This window comes from Amia ocellicauda, chromosome 3, assembly GCF_036373705.1.
Source record: "Amia ocellicauda isolate fAmiCal2 chromosome 3, fAmiCal2.hap1, whole genome shotgun sequence".
Classification (NCBI taxonomy): Eukaryota; Metazoa; Chordata; class Actinopteri; order Amiiformes; family Amiidae; genus Amia; species Amia ocellicauda.
The window spans coordinates 5781538-5802404 of NC_089852.1; the positions used below are offsets into that span (position 1 = coordinate 5781538).

Sequence of the window (20867 nt, forward strand, 5' to 3'; positions counted from 1 at the left end):
ACTTGAATTTTAAAGGGAGTGTCATGACAGAAAGATGGCATTTCAGGTTGTTTAATATCATTGTGTATCAAGGCCCAAGCTGTTATGGAATGAGTGATGAAAAATAAATTAAGTCCAGGGAAATCAGGTGTGACACTAGTCTTGTCACTTATAACTTATAAAGCATAAGTGGATGCTTATCATTTGCATGTCTGTGTACATTCTTCAAATGTAATAACTTACCCGGCCCATATACAATACATTGTGGGCCTTTAAGTTCACCATTTAAATTGAATGGTTTAATGGCCATGACATATCTTGTATTTAAGAAAAGTGTATGCCTGTATCTCAATTAACTGCTGCATGACCTTTAATTCTTCAAGAAAGACCTGAACCTCATTAAGTACTTTTTCTGATGTTACTTTGCATTCTTTTGATGCTCCAGAATGGCTCTTGCATAGCAGAGTCATTAAAAATCAGATCTCAGTCTCAGTCTCCGTCCAAGAGCAGGCTTCTTGCACGCCCGTGGTTGCCATTAGCGACTGGTGCTAAGCAACACGAAGTTTACATTTTTAAATAGCATCAGCAGCTGAAACGGTGAAAATACATAGAAAAGCTTTTTTCCTTCTAATGATATGATCTATAGAGGAATTCTCTAGTCTTTTCCAAAAAATATTTTCTAGAATTCAGTATACTGATTTAATTTGATATCAGATTATCACTTATATATCAATTGTAGGATGTCAATGACAGCACGGATGGGCATGTTAGGAAAAGAGGATCATCTTTGCTTGTCATTTGGCTGGCAGTTCTGAACGTGTGATGAACACTGTCAGTGTGTGATGTGCCGTGTCAGCTTTTGTACATTATATGTATGATAGTGGAATAGACAAAATGTGTAAAGAATGAGTCATTTAAATGTATTTTACAGATCTGAAGTGAAGGTTAAAAGGGATGCTCCTTAAATGATAATAACAGACACGGGTTCCAGCTTCTATCTGTGCTGTTTCAGCCTAGCAGAGATATGGAATAGGAGCAAGGATTGCATTAATTAAATGTAAGCTTTTATGGGGATTAATCCCACTGTCTCTGTTAGTTGACAAATTTGATTTTGTTTGTCAGTACTGCATTTCAGTTTAAGCACTTTGGTGCATATTTTTCTTGTTGTGAGTTTTGTTTGTATTCTGATTGCACAGATCATTAAAGCACCACATGTTAATCTTTTTACTCTGTATTTAAACACCACCTTCCCGGGAATATGCTATACGTTAAGAGCTTCCTGTTGGGAGTAACAAAGTAATCTGCATTGTTTGCACAGAATAATACATTTCTTAGACTAGAACATGTGCGTGTATATTCATGTGCATTTTCCATTTTCAGCTGTTAATTAAATAAATGGACTGTTTAAACCTCTTTTGTGAGCTGAATTACTGGATGAAGTCGTGCCAGAGAATATATTCAATCAGTCAGACAGTTGATCCACATGTGCCTTCAGAAATACCTTGCACTGTGCTCCGAAGATGGCCGGGATGTGGAGCAATTTTTCCAATATTGTAAAGCAATCGTCACACCTGACTTCTTCTGGGAGATGGTCTACAGGTGGCAGTTCGGCCTTTGTAGAAAGAGACAACTTGTTATCAGTTATCGTTGCCTTGGTAAAAGCCACAGCAGCAGGATCTTCAGGCATGATTACCTATAGGCTACTCGTGACCCTGTGCCCGCATGAGGGAGATTCTTAGCCGAAGCTCATAGTGTCATTAGTTCGGCAGCCCCCTAAGGGCAATATCTAATGCATGTAGCAGCCCTCGGTCTTCCCAGCTCCAAGCTCGTACTGAGCACGAGAGCACGTTGAAATCTTTAATGCCAATTGCAGGACAGCAGGCTGTTGGCAGGATCCCAGCAGCTAAGCAAGTGGTGTTGGGTTACTGTTTTATAAATAACACTTCTTTTCCCTCTTCTTTTTTAATAAATATTTTAAACCAACAAGAGCAAAAGGGTAAAAGCAGAAAGTAAACATGGCCTTTGCTTCATTATGTGTGTTTTTTCATAAAGTACCAAAACATGTGAAGGGAAAAAAAAGTTTATTCCCATTGTTGCATTCATTATTAAAAGTAACTGCAAAGGCCACATCCAAAGCCTTTTATGCTTCAATTCACCAGAAACATGTATGTATTTGCAGTTGGCTGTTAGGTGTAAATTAAGGTTGTGGGATTGGCTGCTTTGCCTAAGTAAAAGCACTTTACCATTTGGAAAGTTAAAGTGTTTGAAAGTTGAAGACTTTTAGCTGCTGCCAGTACAGGGTCTGAGTTGTTTGCTAACCCTGAATCCATCATGGGTGTCAGTGAACCAGGTCTTGTGTGTATATATGCAGTGTGACGTGCTTTGCTTGCACAGCCGCTGATGTCTCCATCTGCCATTGTGGCCGTACTGTACTGCAGGTGAATGTATTGTATTAGTGCCACGGCTGAGTGTTCAGACACACTGCCCGGCTGCCCCCCCCTCTAATTTACATAGGCATTTAGCAGCGCTGCTCGGCCCTGTACAGTGTTTAAAACTGTGAAACCTCTAGGATACTGTTCTGATGTCTGCCAAGCACTTCTTCGGTAATCAGCCCATGCTTGAGATTAAAAGGGTAGTGTTGCCTCCAGAGCCGGCATTATGTGGAAAATGGAAATGGAAAATTCCAAAGCATTTACTGCTCTCTGTCTCTCGTGCTTTCGGTCTTGCTTTCTCTCTCTCTCTCTCTTGTGCTTTCTGTCTTTCAAGTTCAAAATAAGCTTTATTGGCATAAGTTTACAAAAGTGTTGCCAAATCATTTACAAATACAGTAAAGGCAACACAATCAATACAATAATAAAATACAAGTTAAAAAGCTCTACATATTGTACATGTGTACAATTATTTTACATGTATGTATAGACATTTACAGGGCTAGTGTGTTAATAATAATAGTGTGTTGTTCTTTCTCTCTCTGTGTTTGTGTGCTACTCTGCTTCTGTTTCTCTCTGCTTCCATTTCTTTCATGATTTTAGTCCCCCACCAGATCTTGAATAACAAAAACACCATCCTAGATTGTGGGACCTCTTCTAGAATAATTAGCACTAATGTGGGACTAAAAAACAATAATCCAGGGCCGGCCATATTTTACAGTTCTTCCTGCAAATCTCATTCTATGTCATGACAGTTTGGTTTTGTCTCGGTGGGTAATTTATAAAAGCCAGGAGAAAAATCCCCCTTTTCCCTTGCTTTAACAATGCAGCCTGGCTTGTGATTCGAATGTGTCTTGACGTATATCAAATGATTACTTTAATCGAAATGCACAACCATTACTGCTGTCTACATGGCTTCATTTTATTAAGTTTCTTCATCGCCGTAAAACCAAAGGCTAGTAATTTTATCAAAATGGCTGTGCCCAGGAAGTCAACAGTTTTTGCTGGGGGTAATTTGTTTCGCCTTGCCAAGGTTTAGAATAACCTCCAGTAGATGTTCAAACTGTAAGGCACTATATAGGAAGATGCTTTTCGTAGTGACTCTGACATATTAATGAACGTCATAAAGATGGCTACTTTTAGCCTTGTATTACAGTGGTTTCCAATACAAGTTTAATCCTTTCATTTTGTGTTTTACTCTTTGTGGACTTACGGTGTTTGCCGCCCACTGCAGTAGTGTGAGCTTCTTCATCAGGTCCTCGCTATAATTGGGGAATTTCTTTTCAGTTAATGTAGTTAAATAAAGGTTTGAGTGATTGATTAATGGTCCGGTGTCAGAAATTTGCTCAATTAAACTGACTGATGGCATGTTCCTCCTCAGCCTCCCAGACCTATAGCCTGTCTGTGTCTCCATCCTTCCCTCTCTCCAGTCTCTTTCTCTTTCAGAACATATGCCGAATGTCAGGATGTAAATTAGATTCCAGAAAATAAAGGAAGTGCATTGCAGAGGTGCAAGGCACAGGGCCCAGTTGTGGTCTGCTGTTAGGGGTGATTAATTTGAGTCTGTCACGGCTGCATTGATCACGGAGCCAGACGTGTATCTCTACCGTCACCTCCATAACAGCCAAACAAATAAAACACAAAAAGAAAGGAATCCCACCAATTTTGACATACTCTGCTGTATGAAATGTAAATCGCTGATATTTGTTGGATGCTACAGGTTCAGCTCTAGCAATTGTCTGTTTTTGTGCATCATCTCTTTGAGAAGTCGTTTCCATGAGTCGTGAAGTCTTCATTGTGTTACGATCATTGTCTCCGTCTTTACACCTACTATGAGGTCTACAAACAAAACAAACAAGAAAAACATTGCTGGGTTGTTGGACACGATTGAGTTTTATATTTAGCATCCGTCTCCTGCTTTTCTTTTCTCGCCAACACTATTTTTTTTTAACAATGAGCTGAAACTGTACTGAATTGTTTCTTTAAGAGAATTACTGGTGTGGTTCTGCAATGTTTTATAGTCCTACAGAGTGAATATCAGAGTGAAATGGCATCTCCTTACTGGTCTCTTGTGTTTCTGTTTCAGGGGAGCCTTTTCTGAGGTAGTTCTCGCCGAGGAGAAGCGGACGCAGCGGCTCGTTGCCATCAAGTGCATTCCAAAGAAGGCCCTGGAGGGGAAGGAGAACAGCATCGAGAACGAGATCGCAGTCCTTCACAAGTCAGTGCAAGCCTGCGTGCAACTGATTCATCTTGGGGTTATGTTGACGAAACTGGATCTTATAAATTGAGGGGGATCCCCCCCGAAATACCTTGTGATGCATTTCAGGATACCATATACAAATCAATACATGCCACATACACACCCACACACACGCACACATACACACACAAAATGAAACCAACAGAGAGGTGTGTGTGTGTGTTTGTTTTGCCTTTGCAACTTTGTTCACTTTCATAATCCTGTCTAAGACAAATAATAATAAGTGTTTATCTTAATCATGAAGTAGTATCTGTCATTAAAGTGTCTGGAATTATGTACCGGAAATGTCAGAACTAAAGGAGATATTTCTATTTTTAGTTGCACTGTTGCCATGGTTATGGCAGATACATAGGGCTGGCCATTGCGTTGTTCCTCCCTACAGCAGTGTTATGTACGAACATGGAGAGACAGTTTAACAGTAATTTCTAGCTCTTATAAATCTGTGTGTGTGTGTACCGTTTTAAAATAAAATGACCTGACGTTTTAAAGATGGAGATTTATCCTAACAGTTTCTCCCATCTGAATTTCTCCGTCCCTGTTTCAAGCTCCCAGCTGTTCTATTTCTGGATTGAAGACTCTAGTGCTGGGTTTTTATTCATGAAAGCGAATGGCTGTAAAATTCCATTGCTTAGCTCTCTCTGAACATAATGAAAGAAATGGACCTTCATTTAATTTTCTCAGCACATTTATATGGCCCAAATCACATGCTCTACATGTAAATGTACATAAAATTGCAATCTTACACAACTAATCAAAACTATGTCCATTCCTGAAAGTACCCGAGGAGAGGATTTTTGGTAGATTTTACTAGTATGCAGTGTATGGCTATTAGTATTCTTACAGAAACCTGAATATTAAGTAGTCGGTGGTCTGACACAAACCTTTTAAGTAACAATGACAGTACAAAACATTTCCAAGAATCCTGTTGGAAATAATGTCATAAATCAGAAGTGAAAACTGAGTACTCGTGTAGAACACGTGGAATATCTGACAATATAGAAAAAAATGTAATGCTTTTAATCTCTTTACCTCACAGTTTAATCTACTATTACGCTTAGATTTATAATTAGATGCATTGTTGTTAAAAAATGTATGTTGTGTACTGTCTCTCCCAATGCAAGTTTTGACTTGGGCTGCACCCATATTAGCTACATACTTTGGAGCTTTTCATTGCTTCTATGGTGTGTCAGTTTCATTTAAATACATTCTACAAAAGTGCTCTTCAGGTGAAGGTAAAATGCAATTAAATTGCTTTTATTTATTTTCTTAATCTTTCTGAAGCACAGTTCCATATTGTACTTCTGCCAACAATTACACGATTCACTTGAATCTTGAGAGCAAGCAGGACACAGCACCTTGCAAAAGTATTCACAGTATTCACAGTGTCCACATTTTGTTGCCGTTTGTTTAGCTTGCGTTCGTGGAACTTTCATATAGGACTAACATATATACGTGTGTGTGTGTATATATATATATATGTGTGTGTATATATGTATATATTATATTCATATTTGGTAGGTAGTGAATGCTCGTGCAAGGCACTGTAAAATCAATATAAGTATACCTTGCGAGTGTCTGTGTGTCTAAACTTTTAACACACAAGATGGCTGCTATCCATTTCTGTTTAGATTGTTTTTCCCTCCCCAACTTTAGCAGATGGACTCAATTGGCCGTCCATCCTTCCTCCATCCATCCACACTGAGGGGCAGCCAGGGTTATAATTCCTCAGGCTTGTGACCAACTGTAGAGCACTACATATATATACCCACGGAGACAATTAATTCTGCTCGGATACACACTTTCCTAGAACTTATGCTTTAATAAGAGGATTTAGTTCTAATGTTTTCGTTCTTCTCTTTTGTCTCTTTGTAATGGAGGACGAATATTACGATACAATGCTTTCCATCCCAGCCAAAGCCTTGATTTAAAACTGGTTACTTCTGTGTTTGTATAGGATAGATAAGATTGGTATTTAAAGTGAACAAGCTTCTGTTTTATGAGGTGTTGTCTGTATTTTTTAAAATTTTAAATGCTTTCGAAGGCACCTTTCTGATTGTATGCTGTTATTTAAATATCATCCTCATGACTAGGGTGAGGAGTTGTAATGTATATAGAGCTAAGAGATTAAATTTGCTTTTGTGCCAAGAACAATATGCTTTTCTCTCTCTTATTCAATCAATAATATTTAATTAAGTCAGAGTAAGAGCTTGTGTTTTAAGAAGCACTTTATGTACAGCTGCTTATGCACTTTGTAGTTCTCCTGGGCTTTTCTTCATGCTGGTTAGCCACTAGGTAAGAGATCCTTAAGCACTAGTTTCACTATCCACTGTTTTTCTGTCCCTAAAATGGTGTGTCCGACCTCTCAGGAAATAATTCTCACATGAGCAAAACAAACGTCTGACGAGTCTAATTTCATTAAACATGAACCAAGTATCATTTAAATACTTCAAAGAAGAGGCCAAACATAAAGAGAATCAGAAGGCAACGCTTTATTAATATGGACAGCTCTAAACTTTCATTATAAAGGAAACTAATTATGCTCTACATATAAATTATAATGTAATATTGCCACTTCATTTTAATTAAAGTGAAATTATGCAGTGCTTTTGCTTTCAAGCCACACCTCTAAGAGATGGTTTATTTTCTCTGTTCATTTTAAAAGATATGATCTGTGTAATACCAATGCTAATCCACCCAAGGCAATCGTCAGCAAATGGCAACCATTGCCTGGTTGGGTGCTGTTGTGTAATCCATGCCAAAGTGACATTAGTGACAGTGCTGTGGTGTAGTGTCTCTTATTTAGAAAATCTTATCCAAATTCAGCTGGGAAGATAGTCCTCGAATTTGTCTTATGTCAGCTCTTCCTGTTGACATTTAATATAAAAATGATTAGATTTTTTGTTGCTGATGTTGTTATGCAACAATATGAAAACTGACAAGCATTTCAGATCCATTTCCTTCAGGCTTGAGAGTGACTGGGCCAGTCTCTCAGGAGTGGTGAGCTGCAACTTTCAGTTTTGTGACATTTACCAGAGATAATCTTCATGTCGGCATTGCAGTTTGTTTCCTCATTTCTTCCTGGAACACAGCGCTGTAGATTTCCTAGTGCCCTTAAAAGTCCAGCCCAGCAGGGGCAGGTGCTGCTCTTGTTTTCAAAACATGCTTGGTCACTACAGGGTCCTTTGTTTGAAAAGGTCACAGCTTCCCAGGCGTCGGAGGTGTGAGATGCACACATTCTTCTGATTGCTTAATAATCGCTTCTGAGAAAGAATGTTGCCTGAGCCAGCTTTACAACCCACAACCTATACTGTCTGATCTTATGAGATGTGATAGCTTTCTTTTGTAGATATCCCTGTGTGCCATTGAATGTATTTACATGCATCTGTGGTTTCGAACCAGATAGACACCTTGTCCGCTGCTGTTCTCTTAAAGGCTTTATTGTTCAGTGGTTTCATAACAGAAATAACATGCCAGCATTTCACTCACATGCTACCAACAGTCCTGTCAAAGGCAGCAGGTGTAACTGGGGGATCATTACTTTGGTCAGCTGCAGAGCTGGTGAAATTAGGTCATTAGTCTGTTGGCAATGGGAGGTATGGGCCATCGGCCTGCCCCATTCTCTACCATGCTACTCTCTGTCCCCTCCGAGGATTCATGTGTATATGAGTATATGTGGTCTGGGCCCGCACTGATGCATCTGCCCATCTCCTGAGCTGCCTGGGCAGTCCTTAGCTCTGTTGATTCTGTAGGAGTAGTGGATGTATTAATGGGCGACTTTTCTGAAATGGAGAACCTGGGGCTGCAATAACCCCCATCCCACTTACAGCATCTGAACGGGATCTTTGAGGTCCTACAAAATAGTATAAGCCTTTGGACCCAGTGCCAACAGCTGCCCTCTGTCTCCCTGGTCTATGCTTTGTCCGTATTTGGATTCTCCCTCTCTAAGTGAAATTATCTTAAGCAGATCTATCTATGGTTTGATAGTGACGCCTGGTGGCCAGAGAGGAAGTAGTCTCTGCCAGGACTTTGATTCATTGATAATTTAAACAGAGCCATGATGAATACACAAATATCTTAGTCACTGTGATGAATGAAAGCAAAGAACAAATCTCTCCTCTGCTGTACAGAAGAACCTCTATTGATGATGTTCCTTGTTCCTTGGCTATAAGTTGAAATGTCCATCCCCAGTATTATTTAACAACCTCATATTCACCTAATTCAATGTAATAAATCAAGTTAAGTCTGTTTGTCGGAATGATGCTTTGATTTTGTGCAGCTTTTGAACATTTAGGGCTCTTTTTTGATGCATTCTCTTATATAAGTTCTACTAAACGTGGGTGTTTAAAATAAAATAAAAATTGGCAGAATTAGTTTCTTTAAGTTTATAAACATTCTAGATGAACTCAAAACAAAAGGATGATACAATTTGTCTAAAAAATAAATGTCAACCTTGGCTTATGGCTGGGTCATCCTTTCAGCATACCAAAACACTGAACTCTTGAACTGCAAATCAGATGTAGCAATGGGGATATGAAGAGCATCCACCCTCACTTAATTTCTAATGTGGAAAAATACATTTACAGAATAGTAATACAAATGATTAAATAAATAAGTAATCCAGTAGCAGGATATTTACATTATCTATGATAGTCTTCCAGGACATTTGGCCTGTATTTCAGATGTGTGAATCTACTTTAAATGCTCCGATATATCCTGTGAATTGTGACTAATTCAGACCTTGAGATTTGCGTCTGACCTCAGTGAAATGGTTGCCTATCATTAGTCATGTTCATTTGTTCTTGGGATAATGCGGGGTTATGTACCACTGGTATTTAGAAGCTGGCAACAACAAGTCTGCCAATGAATAGACCACAGATGAAAGCATGTTTTGTTATGGAAGTTGCTTATTGTCCTGTGGTTGTGTCATACCTTTACACGATAGACCAAAACTTAGAAATATGGAGGGGAACAAGGACAAGGCACTATAACATCTTGAGAGCACCATTCAGCAACATTAAGAGTGGGCGAGCGAGTCAATAATCTGAGATAAATACTGACACCTACAAAAGCAGTGACTCAACTCTGCAGTAAATCTCTTTTATATAAAGCTTGCTTTTCTTTTGGGGGACCATTAACATATTATTGCATTGCATTTGAGGGTCCAAATATGAGCTACCATGAGATCTTCAGCAAAGTTAAGGTTTACAGGACCGGTGTACAGTTAAAATCTCAATTCTTGTCACTCATTATTATTGAACAAGAAAATAAAGAAAGAAAAAGGAACATAGAAACAATCTATTAACCAAACAAAATATTTAACTAAACAATGTGCACCATGGTTTAAATTCAAAACAGTCTTATCTTTTTGATTTAGCTTTTAGATTAATACTGAATTTGAATAAATTAGTGAATATAGCCGCTGGTGAATCAAATATAACACATTATGTAAGAATTGTTATTCTCTCAATTCTTCACTTTCTTAACCCTAATTTATTTTGTTGTTGATGATTTTCTAACTTAAAAATCAGATCTAGCCTCGTCTGGACAGGTCCACTGTATAACGCAGTCTCTCTGGTTTCATCAAATCGGTTCCACATTTCCACAGCAATGCTATGTCATTGCTTTGATCACTTGTCAAACCCATTCTTCCTCTTCAGGAGAATAATGAGGAAACGTTGTTACAGGAGGACACGGGCATCTTTAGAGGAAATTGGGTGTATCTCTTGCACACGAGTTGCTAAAAGAAGAGTCAATCCAAGCATTTAGTAATTGCCTCGTACCCTCCAAGTCCGATTTGGGAGATTATCGAGATCACCACTGTATGAACTCGCCACACAGCATACTGGGATGGGGAATATGATCAAGGCCTTGTCACTGAAGAAAATAAATAAACCCCCCCAAAATCCAAACAAATTCACTTTGAATTTATTCACTTGCGAAGAACACCGTGAATAATAACTGATGACTGAGAAATGCAGACTTCACTACCTGACTTTGTGTGTACATGGGTGTGTGCAAAATCTTATACAATAATGTTTTGCTGAAAAATATTTTCTATTTTCCTAGTTTCTAGGATGGCAATCTGTCGGTTTGTTTTCAATCACTATAAAATGCATTACAAAGTTTATATTTGGCTAATGTTGTTTTATTAATCACTATTATCCTTTTTTCAGAATTAAACATGCAAACATTGTTTCACTTGAGGACATCTTTGAGAGCAAATCCCATCTGTACCTGGTTATGCAGCTGTGAGTATTAAATCTCTTCCATTTTCTCTCCCTCAAAGTTACGTTTGAAGAAGCTTTTCAAATATTCCAGTAATGTTTTGTATTATTGTCATAATAACATTGCGTATAATTTAGTAGTGAGGTCCAAAAATACAGTGTAAATTCTATTACTTTTATTTTTTATAGTTTGTTTGAAAAAATCTGTGTATGGTATGTTGTTATGCTCAAAAACATGCAACAGTAACCCAATCAGAAAAACATCCCTCAAAATGGTTATTTAAAACCGTTATATGCAGTGACTCGTAAATCTAAAAGCTATTTTAAAGTGAAATGTAATTGTATCAGAATAAAGGGAGGTTCAGTGGATGATATATTAATGGATTTATTCATTCTCAAATGTTTCATTATGAGACCTCTTGGACGGAAGAGGCCTGTGGAGCTTCAATGCAAAAACAGTGCCTTTCTTGCACAGATGGTGTTACGTCTGTAGTGGTACATACTGGGGAGAGCCAGGGAACAGTTGGCTGCCAGTTTGCTTTTATATAATTAGATGCACAGTTCTGCTAATTATTTATAGCTAAGAAATGAAACTGTTGTGGTTAGAAACCCTGCTCTCCCGGTTCTTAATCACAGACCTCATACCATGTTAAAATATAATGTGGGTGAGTGTTTTTGAGGGGTTGCTATCTTACTCTGCGTGTTAAAGAAAGCAGTAATTCACGGCAGCAAAGTGTGAGCTATCAGTTGATTTAGACCTCATCATTGTTTTTGTGATCCTGGAGAGCGAAGTGGAAATTTTGATAGTGTAAGGGTAGGGTTTTACATTCACAAGATGTCTTTATTGGCAGCATCGGTGTTTGTGTTTCCGGGGGAGAGACTATACGTCATTTCTCACCCTGTTTAGGAGGCAGCTTGTGTGTGTGTGAAGATATTCAAGCCACAGTCAGCACTCACTTGATAGATGCTAATGATTTAGAGCGTTTTGCAGTTCCTTCCTTTCGGCTCGAGCGCTGACAGAACCTAGCAACTGAGGTTAATTGGTAAATATAACGATAGTGAATTGTTTTAATCTGGATGGCTCACTGCGGCCAACGTTAAAGCCAACAAAGTAATGTTTTATGTGGGTGGATGGGGTAGTGTAGTACAGCGTTTGATTTCTTCTACACCACCAAGTGGTCTTTTACATTTCCTTCAACAATATATCTTTTGTTTAAAAGATTCTCATGAGGTTAATCACTAAAAACACAAGATACAGTACATTTTTCAACTTCAAAGATCAATGCATGCCAACTGTAATATTCATCACAAACAACTCAATTCTAGATACTAGACTCAACTTTTAACAGGTTAAAATTAAATTAACATAAAAGAGCATTACCACAGAGAATTCCGTTCAAGAAATTGTTCCAGCTTCATAGGGGCAATAAAAACTTCTACACATTAAAATCAAGTCACAGTGAGACTGTTCCATCTTTAAAAATGCCAGTTTGGTAAATTTCCCAAATGATGGTCCTAATTTGGTTTGTCATAAACCTGAGAAAATTATTTTATTCTGTCCTTCTACAGTTTAATATCAGTGTTACCATGAGATTTGTACACAGAATACAGAACCGTCTGTGCTGTGCATTCTTTAGCGTGACCAGTCCGGCGTTTCTCATGCATAATTCAGACGCAGGCGGTCGCGTGCCTGAGAATACCTTCACAAGAACAGAGACACTATAGACATCTGAGAGCTTCAGTGGGGTTAGGAACATACTATACCATTTTACTCCGGAAAATTGGGAGTACCGGATTCATGGGCGCCGAGCCACGAATCTGCATTCAGCCTGCGGAGTTTGAATGAGAAATAGTGTTCTGTGTTTTACTGTTATGAGGCATAAAGAGCCTCTGGGGAGATCGTTTGAACGAGTCCATGAATTAATTACCGATTGTCTGTTCAGCCCTGTCCAGTTAATTATCCCTCCTTCAGCAGCGATATTTCCCTGCTCTCCCCCGAGGGTGGGGGGCTGTGCCAGATAGCTCAGCTTTTGCGGAGACTGTGACAGAGTGTCGGGGAGAGGAATAGGTGTCACCGAGTACCTCCCCGCACATGGTGGATACGGCTGTGCAGGGACACTGGGATTTGACGTAATTGCTTTTAATGCCCCAAAACTGTTGCCCACATCCTGCTCAAAGGTGTTTTCATAGTTACTTAAAAAAAGTCCCTAACGGACTCTGTCATATTCATTTGGAAGATTTACAACATAGACTATTTATTCAAGGTATTGTATTTCAGTTGAAAACATGAAATATTCATAAATCCTCTTTTACACTTTACTGAATACAGTTCTTAAAGCCTTTCTGATATTTCCCATACGAAGCATGTCTCGGAAGCAGGCCCTGAAGCGCTCTGAATTAGTTAACATCAGCTGAACAAGCGTGGTCCATAAAGCCACCAATAGACAAACACATCATGTCCCTTTTCTGCCTGTTCCTGATTGTGTGTCCTCGTTTTTTATTATTAGCTGAGCTTACGCTGATCGTGCCAAAATAAGGTTTACCTGCTGATTGTTCTCTGTTGACTGTGCTCAGTGCTCGTGCAGTGCCTGGTATACTTACTGACTCTTCACTCTTTTCAGGGTCTCCGGAGGGGAGCTCTTTGACAGGATTGTGGAGAAAGGCTTCTACACTGAGAAAGACGCCAGCAAACTTATTCAGCAGATTCTGGACGCTGTCAAGTACCTGCACGACATGGGCATTGTGCACCGGGACCTGAAGGTGAGCGGGTGAAGCTCGCCTCACGATCAGGAAATATGTAACCAGTGCCTTTGAACACTCCTTGATGTAATTAACTTCATAACAAGGTCAACAGCTTAGGCATCACCTAAACTACAGTGCTTACCTAATGACCCTGATGGAACTACACTCTTAATGTATCATTCGAACCAACACCACACTCAGGAGGGAAACCGTTTTAATTCTGTCCTCAGATAAAGCCAATGCATTCACTTTAGAAGCCCACTCTAAATGCAGTCAATAATCAGTTAAACTTGTCTTTGTTTCCCACTGACTAATATGAATATATATTATATGTCTTTGTCTTTCTCTCCTCTGTTCACTCCTTTAAGGATCCTGTTTTAATTGTTTACTTGTGCTAGTTGAGGGAAGCACATCTTAATTAAGCCCATTAGTTTCCTCTTGTATAAAGCTTGTTTAATTACACGCAGTGCATTGAAGTGTCTGATCCTTATTTGGATTACTAATGAATTCCTACTAAGGACTTAGATCTGTACTGGATGACTTAAATTGTAACTGTCTGCACACAGTTGAAGGGCAGTCTGTACCTCCTGTTATTGCCGTCATAGTATGTGTGCTTATCAGTCCGTTTAGAAGAAATCTCATTAGTTAATAGATGTAAATAGTTCATTAAAACAACCCCAGACAAATGAAGATTAAATATCCTGCCACTTGGCTGTTCTTAGAAAAGATAACCATAAAATAACAGTAATCAAACATTTTGTGGGCGCAATCAACATTCAGAAGCTAATTGTGTGGAATGACATACCAGGAACATTACACGTAACGCCACATGACTATATTGGCAGCCGGAGAACCTGCTGTACTACAGCATGGAGGAAGATTCGAAGATCATGATCAGCGACTTCGGCCTGTCGAAGATCGAGGGCTCGGGGAGTGTGATGTCTACAGCCTGCGGGACTCCTGGATATGTGGGTATGGGAATGATATGTATTCATTTATTAATGGAATGAGGAACTTACCTCTCAATTTAACATAATGTATGTATTTTCATAGAAAGATTAATTTATTTGTCTTCGAGTATTTAAAATGGTTTCATATGCTAAATAAATGATCTTAATACTTGTGGATAATGAGATGACAGCACTGGGAGATAAAAACGTGAATTGTTGTTTTTGGCAGCTCCTGAAGTCTTGGCTCAGAAACCGTACAGCAAAGCAGTTGACTGCTGGTCTATAGGAGTCATCGCTTACATTCTGTAAGTAGCTTAAGTACCATGTGAGCGCCGTTCGGTCTTTATTTACTTGGGATCACACATCGTGCTGTGTAATAGAGCCGGTTTAATCATTGCTGACAACCTCTTGCTGTCTGTAACAGTCGATATTGATACAAAGCTGTTGAAAATATGAGCGGTTCTGTTATTTTAAATCATCATTATGGGAGTTAATAATCCAAAATATTATACAGCATAGAAGGAAAACTACAACCACAGCCTTCATTTACCATTGAACATTGATTTATACAACTAGTTAAACCAAGGGTGGAGGTTAGCATGGTATGATAGACTTCTTTAAATATGCTGTTAAGAAGACTTGTCTGTAAAACGACAACCCCAGCAGTTCGGTGTAATTTCATGTTTAATTTCTTCTGTGTCTGCATTATATCCTTGCCTGCCGTTCATTTTTCAAGTTTGTGTTTGATCTCATTTTTAAAAGCCACGTCTCATAATGAACTTTTGCCCTGTAGATTGTGTGGTTATCCTCCATTCTATGATGAAAATGATGCAAAGCTGTTTGAGCAGATACTGAAAGCAGAGTACGAGTTTGATTCTCCGTACTGGGACGATATCTCAGACTCAGGTATTTCAGCTTAAATTTTTTCTTTCTGTAAGTGCCTTGTAAACAGATATTTTCAAATATTTTAAATATCAAATATCTTGAGCCAGTGACACTTATCAAAAAAAAATCCAGAGCGTAACAATCTGTCACTATGGGGACTGATATTTAGTGTATGGTGCCACCTACTGACATTCTGTGGTAACTGCTGTTCAGCCATGCTTTTTAATGCGTTCATTTTAAAGAGTCAGTCTGTACAATTTGTAAGACGATTCATAATTTAAAAACTACACTATTAAGCGGGATACCGAGAGAGCTTTGCTTTACATTGTTCATATGCAGAGCAATGCAATTAGACATAAACATTTTTGTGATTCTGATTGCTGCGGATGTGGGCTGTATTGTATTTTTAATTCATGGATATGTATTCCATGAACAGCCAAAGACTTCATCGTTCATTTGATGGAGAAGGACCCAAGGAAGCGGTACACTTGTGAGCAGGCCCTGCAGCACCCCTGGTATGTCACCAATATCTGTACCACACTGTGCCACACATGCACACGATCAGTGAACTTTAAAGACCAAGTGAAGGTGCCAAAGTGGAATAAAGCATCAGTTGGTTGCCTCCTCTAAAGAAGTCAGACTTTAATCAGCCTGCTTCATCTTTGTGTCTTACAGGATTGCTGGAGACACCGCATTAGACAAGAATATCCATGAATCTGTCAGCGCTCAGATCAAAAAGAACTTTGCCAAAAGTAAATGGAAGGTAAGCTTCTTTCTTTGAATTTTTAAAATCTTTAACAATAAAAAGATGCTTTAATACCCTTTAGGCTGAAGGTGACGCACACTGCTGCAATTATCCCGATGTAGCTCTGTCCAGAAATCTGTGTGTGGGGTTGTTTCCTGGCTGTCTGAGGGTTTTGGAAAGCTGGTTAGAAGGTGGTGCGAGAATCATTAATATTCTGTGGCACAGTTTACTGTGTGCGCATAACCAAGAGGGAAAACAAGAAAGAAAAACAAATTACACTCCACTTTGATCTGCCTTTAAAAATAGAAAGGCTGTTTTTTGCATTCGATTTACCCGCGTTTCACCTCTCTGCAGCAAGCCTTCAACGCCACAGCGGTGGTGCGTCACATGAGAAGACTGCAGCTCGGGACCAGTCAGGAGGGTCCGAGTCAGAACACCCCCACCAGCCCCTGCCACGGGGACCTGCTGGTGCCCCAGGGGGAGGAGGAGGAGGAGGAGAGCGGTGAGTGCAGCGCATGCTGCCGTTCGTGCCGTAACTGTTCCGGAATTTTCTAGGAGGTTTCATATTGGCTTTATTATTAGATTATTTATCTGATTCATCATGTGAGCATTGTGTACAAGTGGCTGTTTACAATTAAACCATTGGAAAGCTTTTGAATGCAGGAATTGCGTGCTTTCAGGAGCCAAGGAAATCAAATCAAAGCCAGACCCAAATGAAAATGTCTAAGGTGGCACAGGCTCTGACAAGGACCGATGAATAGCTGAAGCCACCATTTCTGCCTCCGTTCTCATTCAGTGATACTGCTGATACTTTTTTTCCCCTTCAGTGTTATAATAGTACAAATGTTCATCACCACAGTCAAATATATATTTATAAAATATATAAACATGTGGACTGAAGAGTCCATTTAAGTTGTCTATTCTTACTAATATTACACTGATCATGTGTCTGGTATCATCTGTGTTTTTACCTCATAAATTGTTTCATGGTGGCTATTTATTCTGATAAGTCCTTATGTGTTTGCATGATATAACTAACTCTGTGTCTGCCAGAGCAAGTTTCTTTCTCCAATTTCTTCCAATTAAAAAAATTATTATTTTCAACAACAAAAAAGTCTAGGAGTATATACTGGCAGAAGCATAAGATTTGTCTGCTTTAAATGTGAATCATGGTACAACCCTCATGTGCTGTCATTACTGAAGCTGGAGAGCTGTGGATGTGTTGTCCCTTTACTCATGTTGTACACCTTAGACCGCGCTCTTCAAACACGGCCTGAATGACGTGACTCTATCTGTTGCTCCAGGACCACACTGCGACGGCAGCTGTTCAAAGACTCCCGATGGGAACACAGAGCATGACGGGCTGCCCAACTGCACTTACCGCTGCCATCCAGCGAGCCGCGTCTGAGCAGAAAACGGTCACTCTGACAATCAGTTTCACTGGAGCCCAGAACCCCAGTCTGGCCAGGAATACAGAGTTATTCCAGCACCCTCCAGCAGAGGGAGCTGCTGTCTAAAGATTCCAGGGTGGGGAGGGACACTATGCCAATCGTGGGAGACACTGTGTGAGCGTTGCAGCTGAAGGGTGTGGGTTATAAGGGTCCCGCATGGAATAAGGGTACTATTGTGGCATTAGGGGCTCAGACAGGTGTTTTCTTTTTATAAATGTGTTTTTTTTTTTTTTTTAACGTTCCATCCATCATGTACTTATATTACACAATATTTTAAAATAATTTTATTTTATTATGCTCAACATATAAATACTTTCTGTTCAAAGTCCACAAAATACACAACAACAAAAAACAGTTTTAGTTCAGCCCAAATGGATCGCTGATGCGTTCCTGAGATTGCCATGCCTTTACATTGGTTCACTCCTCTCGGGCTGAGAATAAATGAAATGAGTTGATTCTCATCTACAAGCTGTCAAATTTTAATAAAATAGCTCCCTATTTTAAGAATGAACACTTGTTCCTTTGCTACTGGCAAAATGGACTGATCAGGAAGTGATACTGCCTATTAAAAATGGTCTGGGTTTGAAGTATGAAAACTCATTAAGATATTTCTCCTTCAGTTAGTTATTGAAATCATCTTTATATATCAGCAGTGGTCCAGCTAATTTGAGGCATTAATTTATTATCTAAATAACTGGTCTTAGTTTGTTCACTCTAAATGCATTTAAATACTTAAACATACTACATTTGCATACTTATTTGTATCTCTTTGGTGCCTTGTGAATGGCAATATCAAACTGCCATTTTTCTGTTAACTCTATCGCGTCAAGATTAGAAGTTTATATACTGTGTCCTTTAATAGTTAAAATGCATTATTACTCCCATATTTCTATCTGTGAAAATAGTTTTATAAAAAGGCTATCAATTGATGTGACAAATGCACCGTATACATGCCAAGCATATTTGTTTCTTTTTAAAATGAATAATTCTCTTACGTTGTTTTTTAAATTGTTATTTGTAATGTATTTATTTTTTAACTTCAAACTTATCTTCACCTCCATTTTTGTTAGAGATCTCCAATCACTGTAATCCCTACATATTGTGTGGTATTATAATATGACCCTGTTTAATGACCTTCATCCCCGAGACCCCTTCATAAAATGTCCCTACTTTCAATTTTATTTTTCAGTGTCTTGAGTTCCTTATCACACTGCCTGTATCTTGTTTTCAGTGTCTCCTGATTAAATCCTACTTTAACCCACCCAACATTCAGTAATTACAAGCTGTATACATGATGGTGGTGTTTTATTTGCCAGAGGTCTTTAGCATCTACCCACTGGAAATCCACTGTAAAGTACCGGGTTTATAATTTGCAGTTGGCGAGTAGGTTGAACATTTTATTTAATCCAGTCTTCAGTTATTCTTTTGCCAATAAATGATGTATCCCACCTTTATTCTGTAAAACATGGTGAAATACAAATGTGGTATTTCAGATTCAAAACAACGAGCTCAATTTATGAGAACACATGACAGGGAGTTTAACTATTCTTTGTCAAGCTATCTACCACTACAATTAGGTTTAATATAGTCTCCAGGTTTCCCCATTCAGCACATTCAAATGAAGTTTATATTATTGCTGCTTAATTTTCTTATTTCATTATTCAAACAATATATAACAGATGTTTAGATTTCTTTGTCAGGAACCATTTTTATTATGGCTTGAGACGAGTTCAAAGGTTAATTGAATCGCATTTTTCAGAACGAGCAGGGACCACTAAATATAAAATGTAAGAAGATCTGTTGTGAATTAATGGAATTATTGAAAAAAAAAAACATACATGTATAAAATATATAATGGGTACAAACTGTCCCAGGCAATGAAATAGAGGCCCACATTTCTCAGCAAGTCAAAGAAACTCCCCGGAAATCAAACTGCTTTGGACAAACAGACCCCATCACAGTCAATTGTTTGTCTGCTCTCTTCACTGTCTGTCCCCAAGCTCTCCTCCTGCCTTCCTACTCAGGCCTGCTTTATTGAGGAGGGGAGCCAGTCATGGAGGGAACAGCGAGTCAGCTGTTCCCCTGGTAATTTTACTCCCCTGCAGTCAGGGCAGATGCCTCCCTACTTAGGACCAGTAGGGAGGCGCAATGACGCGGTGACTGAGGGCAGGTGACAGTAGGCGATTGGGGGGCAGGTGGGGCTCGCGATGCACTGCCAGGAATTTAGGGGCTGAAGGACCCGTGGAAGCAGCAGGGAAGCAAGGTGGGGGTTCCTTTTGCCCTGACAGGGCCTCTTTCATGGTGTCATCTGGCACATGTAGCTCCTCCTCCCACTCCAGCCCCAGAGGGTCCTATTGCCCCTCTTCCTCCTTATGTAATTCTGGGAGGTTTATCTTTTCCTCCCATTTGAGGTCTGACAGCGTCTCTGCTTCCTGGGCTGCTGGCCACTCATCTTCCTCTCCATCGATCTCTGCGGGGAATAGCTCTTCCTTCCAGTCTAGTATTGGCAGAAGGTCTGCCTCAGATGCTGCTGGCCATTAGTCTTGCCAGTCCAGCTCTGGTAGTCCTGCCACCTCTGGTTCTGAGGACTTCAGTGGCTCCTCCTCTTTGTGCTCCGAGGACGTAGGCAGCTCCTCATCTTTCCTTGGCAACTTCCAGGCTATGTCCAGCTCTACCGCCCCCTCTTTGCGAGATCTTTTCCTCTTGCAACCACTGGCCCAGGTCTGCCTTCACTCTTCTGATGAGGGAAGCGTCAGTGGTGTGTCTCTCTCCAGCTCCCCCTCAGGTCGGCCAGCACCTCACTTTGTCACAGGGAACAGCAAGTCAGCTGTTTCTCCCCCGGGTCAGGGCAGCTGTGGGCAGTGCCTCACTGTGTCGCCCAGTACGGCGTCACACAACAGTCAAATTCATGGGATAATTTTCTAGTTTTAATAAATATTTTTAACTGTTATTCACCAAATGCCATTGTATCTGTACAGAAATCACTTTTATTAAAGAATGTAACTGATGATTTCAACATCTCACGGTCTCATTTAATCATTTTATTTTCAAATTCCTTTTATGTACAGTAATAGTCAAATATATAAGGCCAGTTTTGAATCCTGCTCAGTCAGATGCAAAGTATATATTTAATAGTGAAGTGAAAAGTATAAACTTGTAAACTACATTTATCAGAAACACAATCCTTTATGTAGATTGATTT

The 20867-nt window shown here is 39.4% G+C and overlaps 1 protein-coding gene across 1 annotated transcript in view; it reads left to right on the forward strand.

Annotated features, from left to right (window-relative positions):
• The window catches only part of camk1b (calcium/calmodulin-dependent protein kinase Ib), a 56446-nt gene extending 37520 nt beyond the window's left edge, over positions 1–18926 (forward strand). The window contains exons 3-12 of the mRNA XM_066697911.1: positions 4495–4626; positions 10842–10916; positions 13514–13652; positions 14480–14606; positions 14814–14889; positions 15378–15490; positions 15906–15984; positions 16145–16232; positions 16569–16716; positions 17519–18926. Of these exons, the coding sequence (XP_066554008.1) occupies positions 4495–4626; positions 10842–10916; positions 13514–13652; positions 14480–14606; positions 14814–14889; positions 15378–15490; positions 15906–15984; positions 16145–16232; positions 16569–16716; positions 17519–17622 (1081 nt within the window). The 3' untranslated portion in view covers positions 17623–18926. The remainder of the gene's footprint in view (positions 1–4494; positions 4627–10841; positions 10917–13513; positions 13653–14479; positions 14607–14813; positions 14890–15377; positions 15491–15905; positions 15985–16144; positions 16233–16568; positions 16717–17518) is intronic.
• The last annotated feature ends 1941 nt before the right edge of the window (positions 18927–20867 follow it).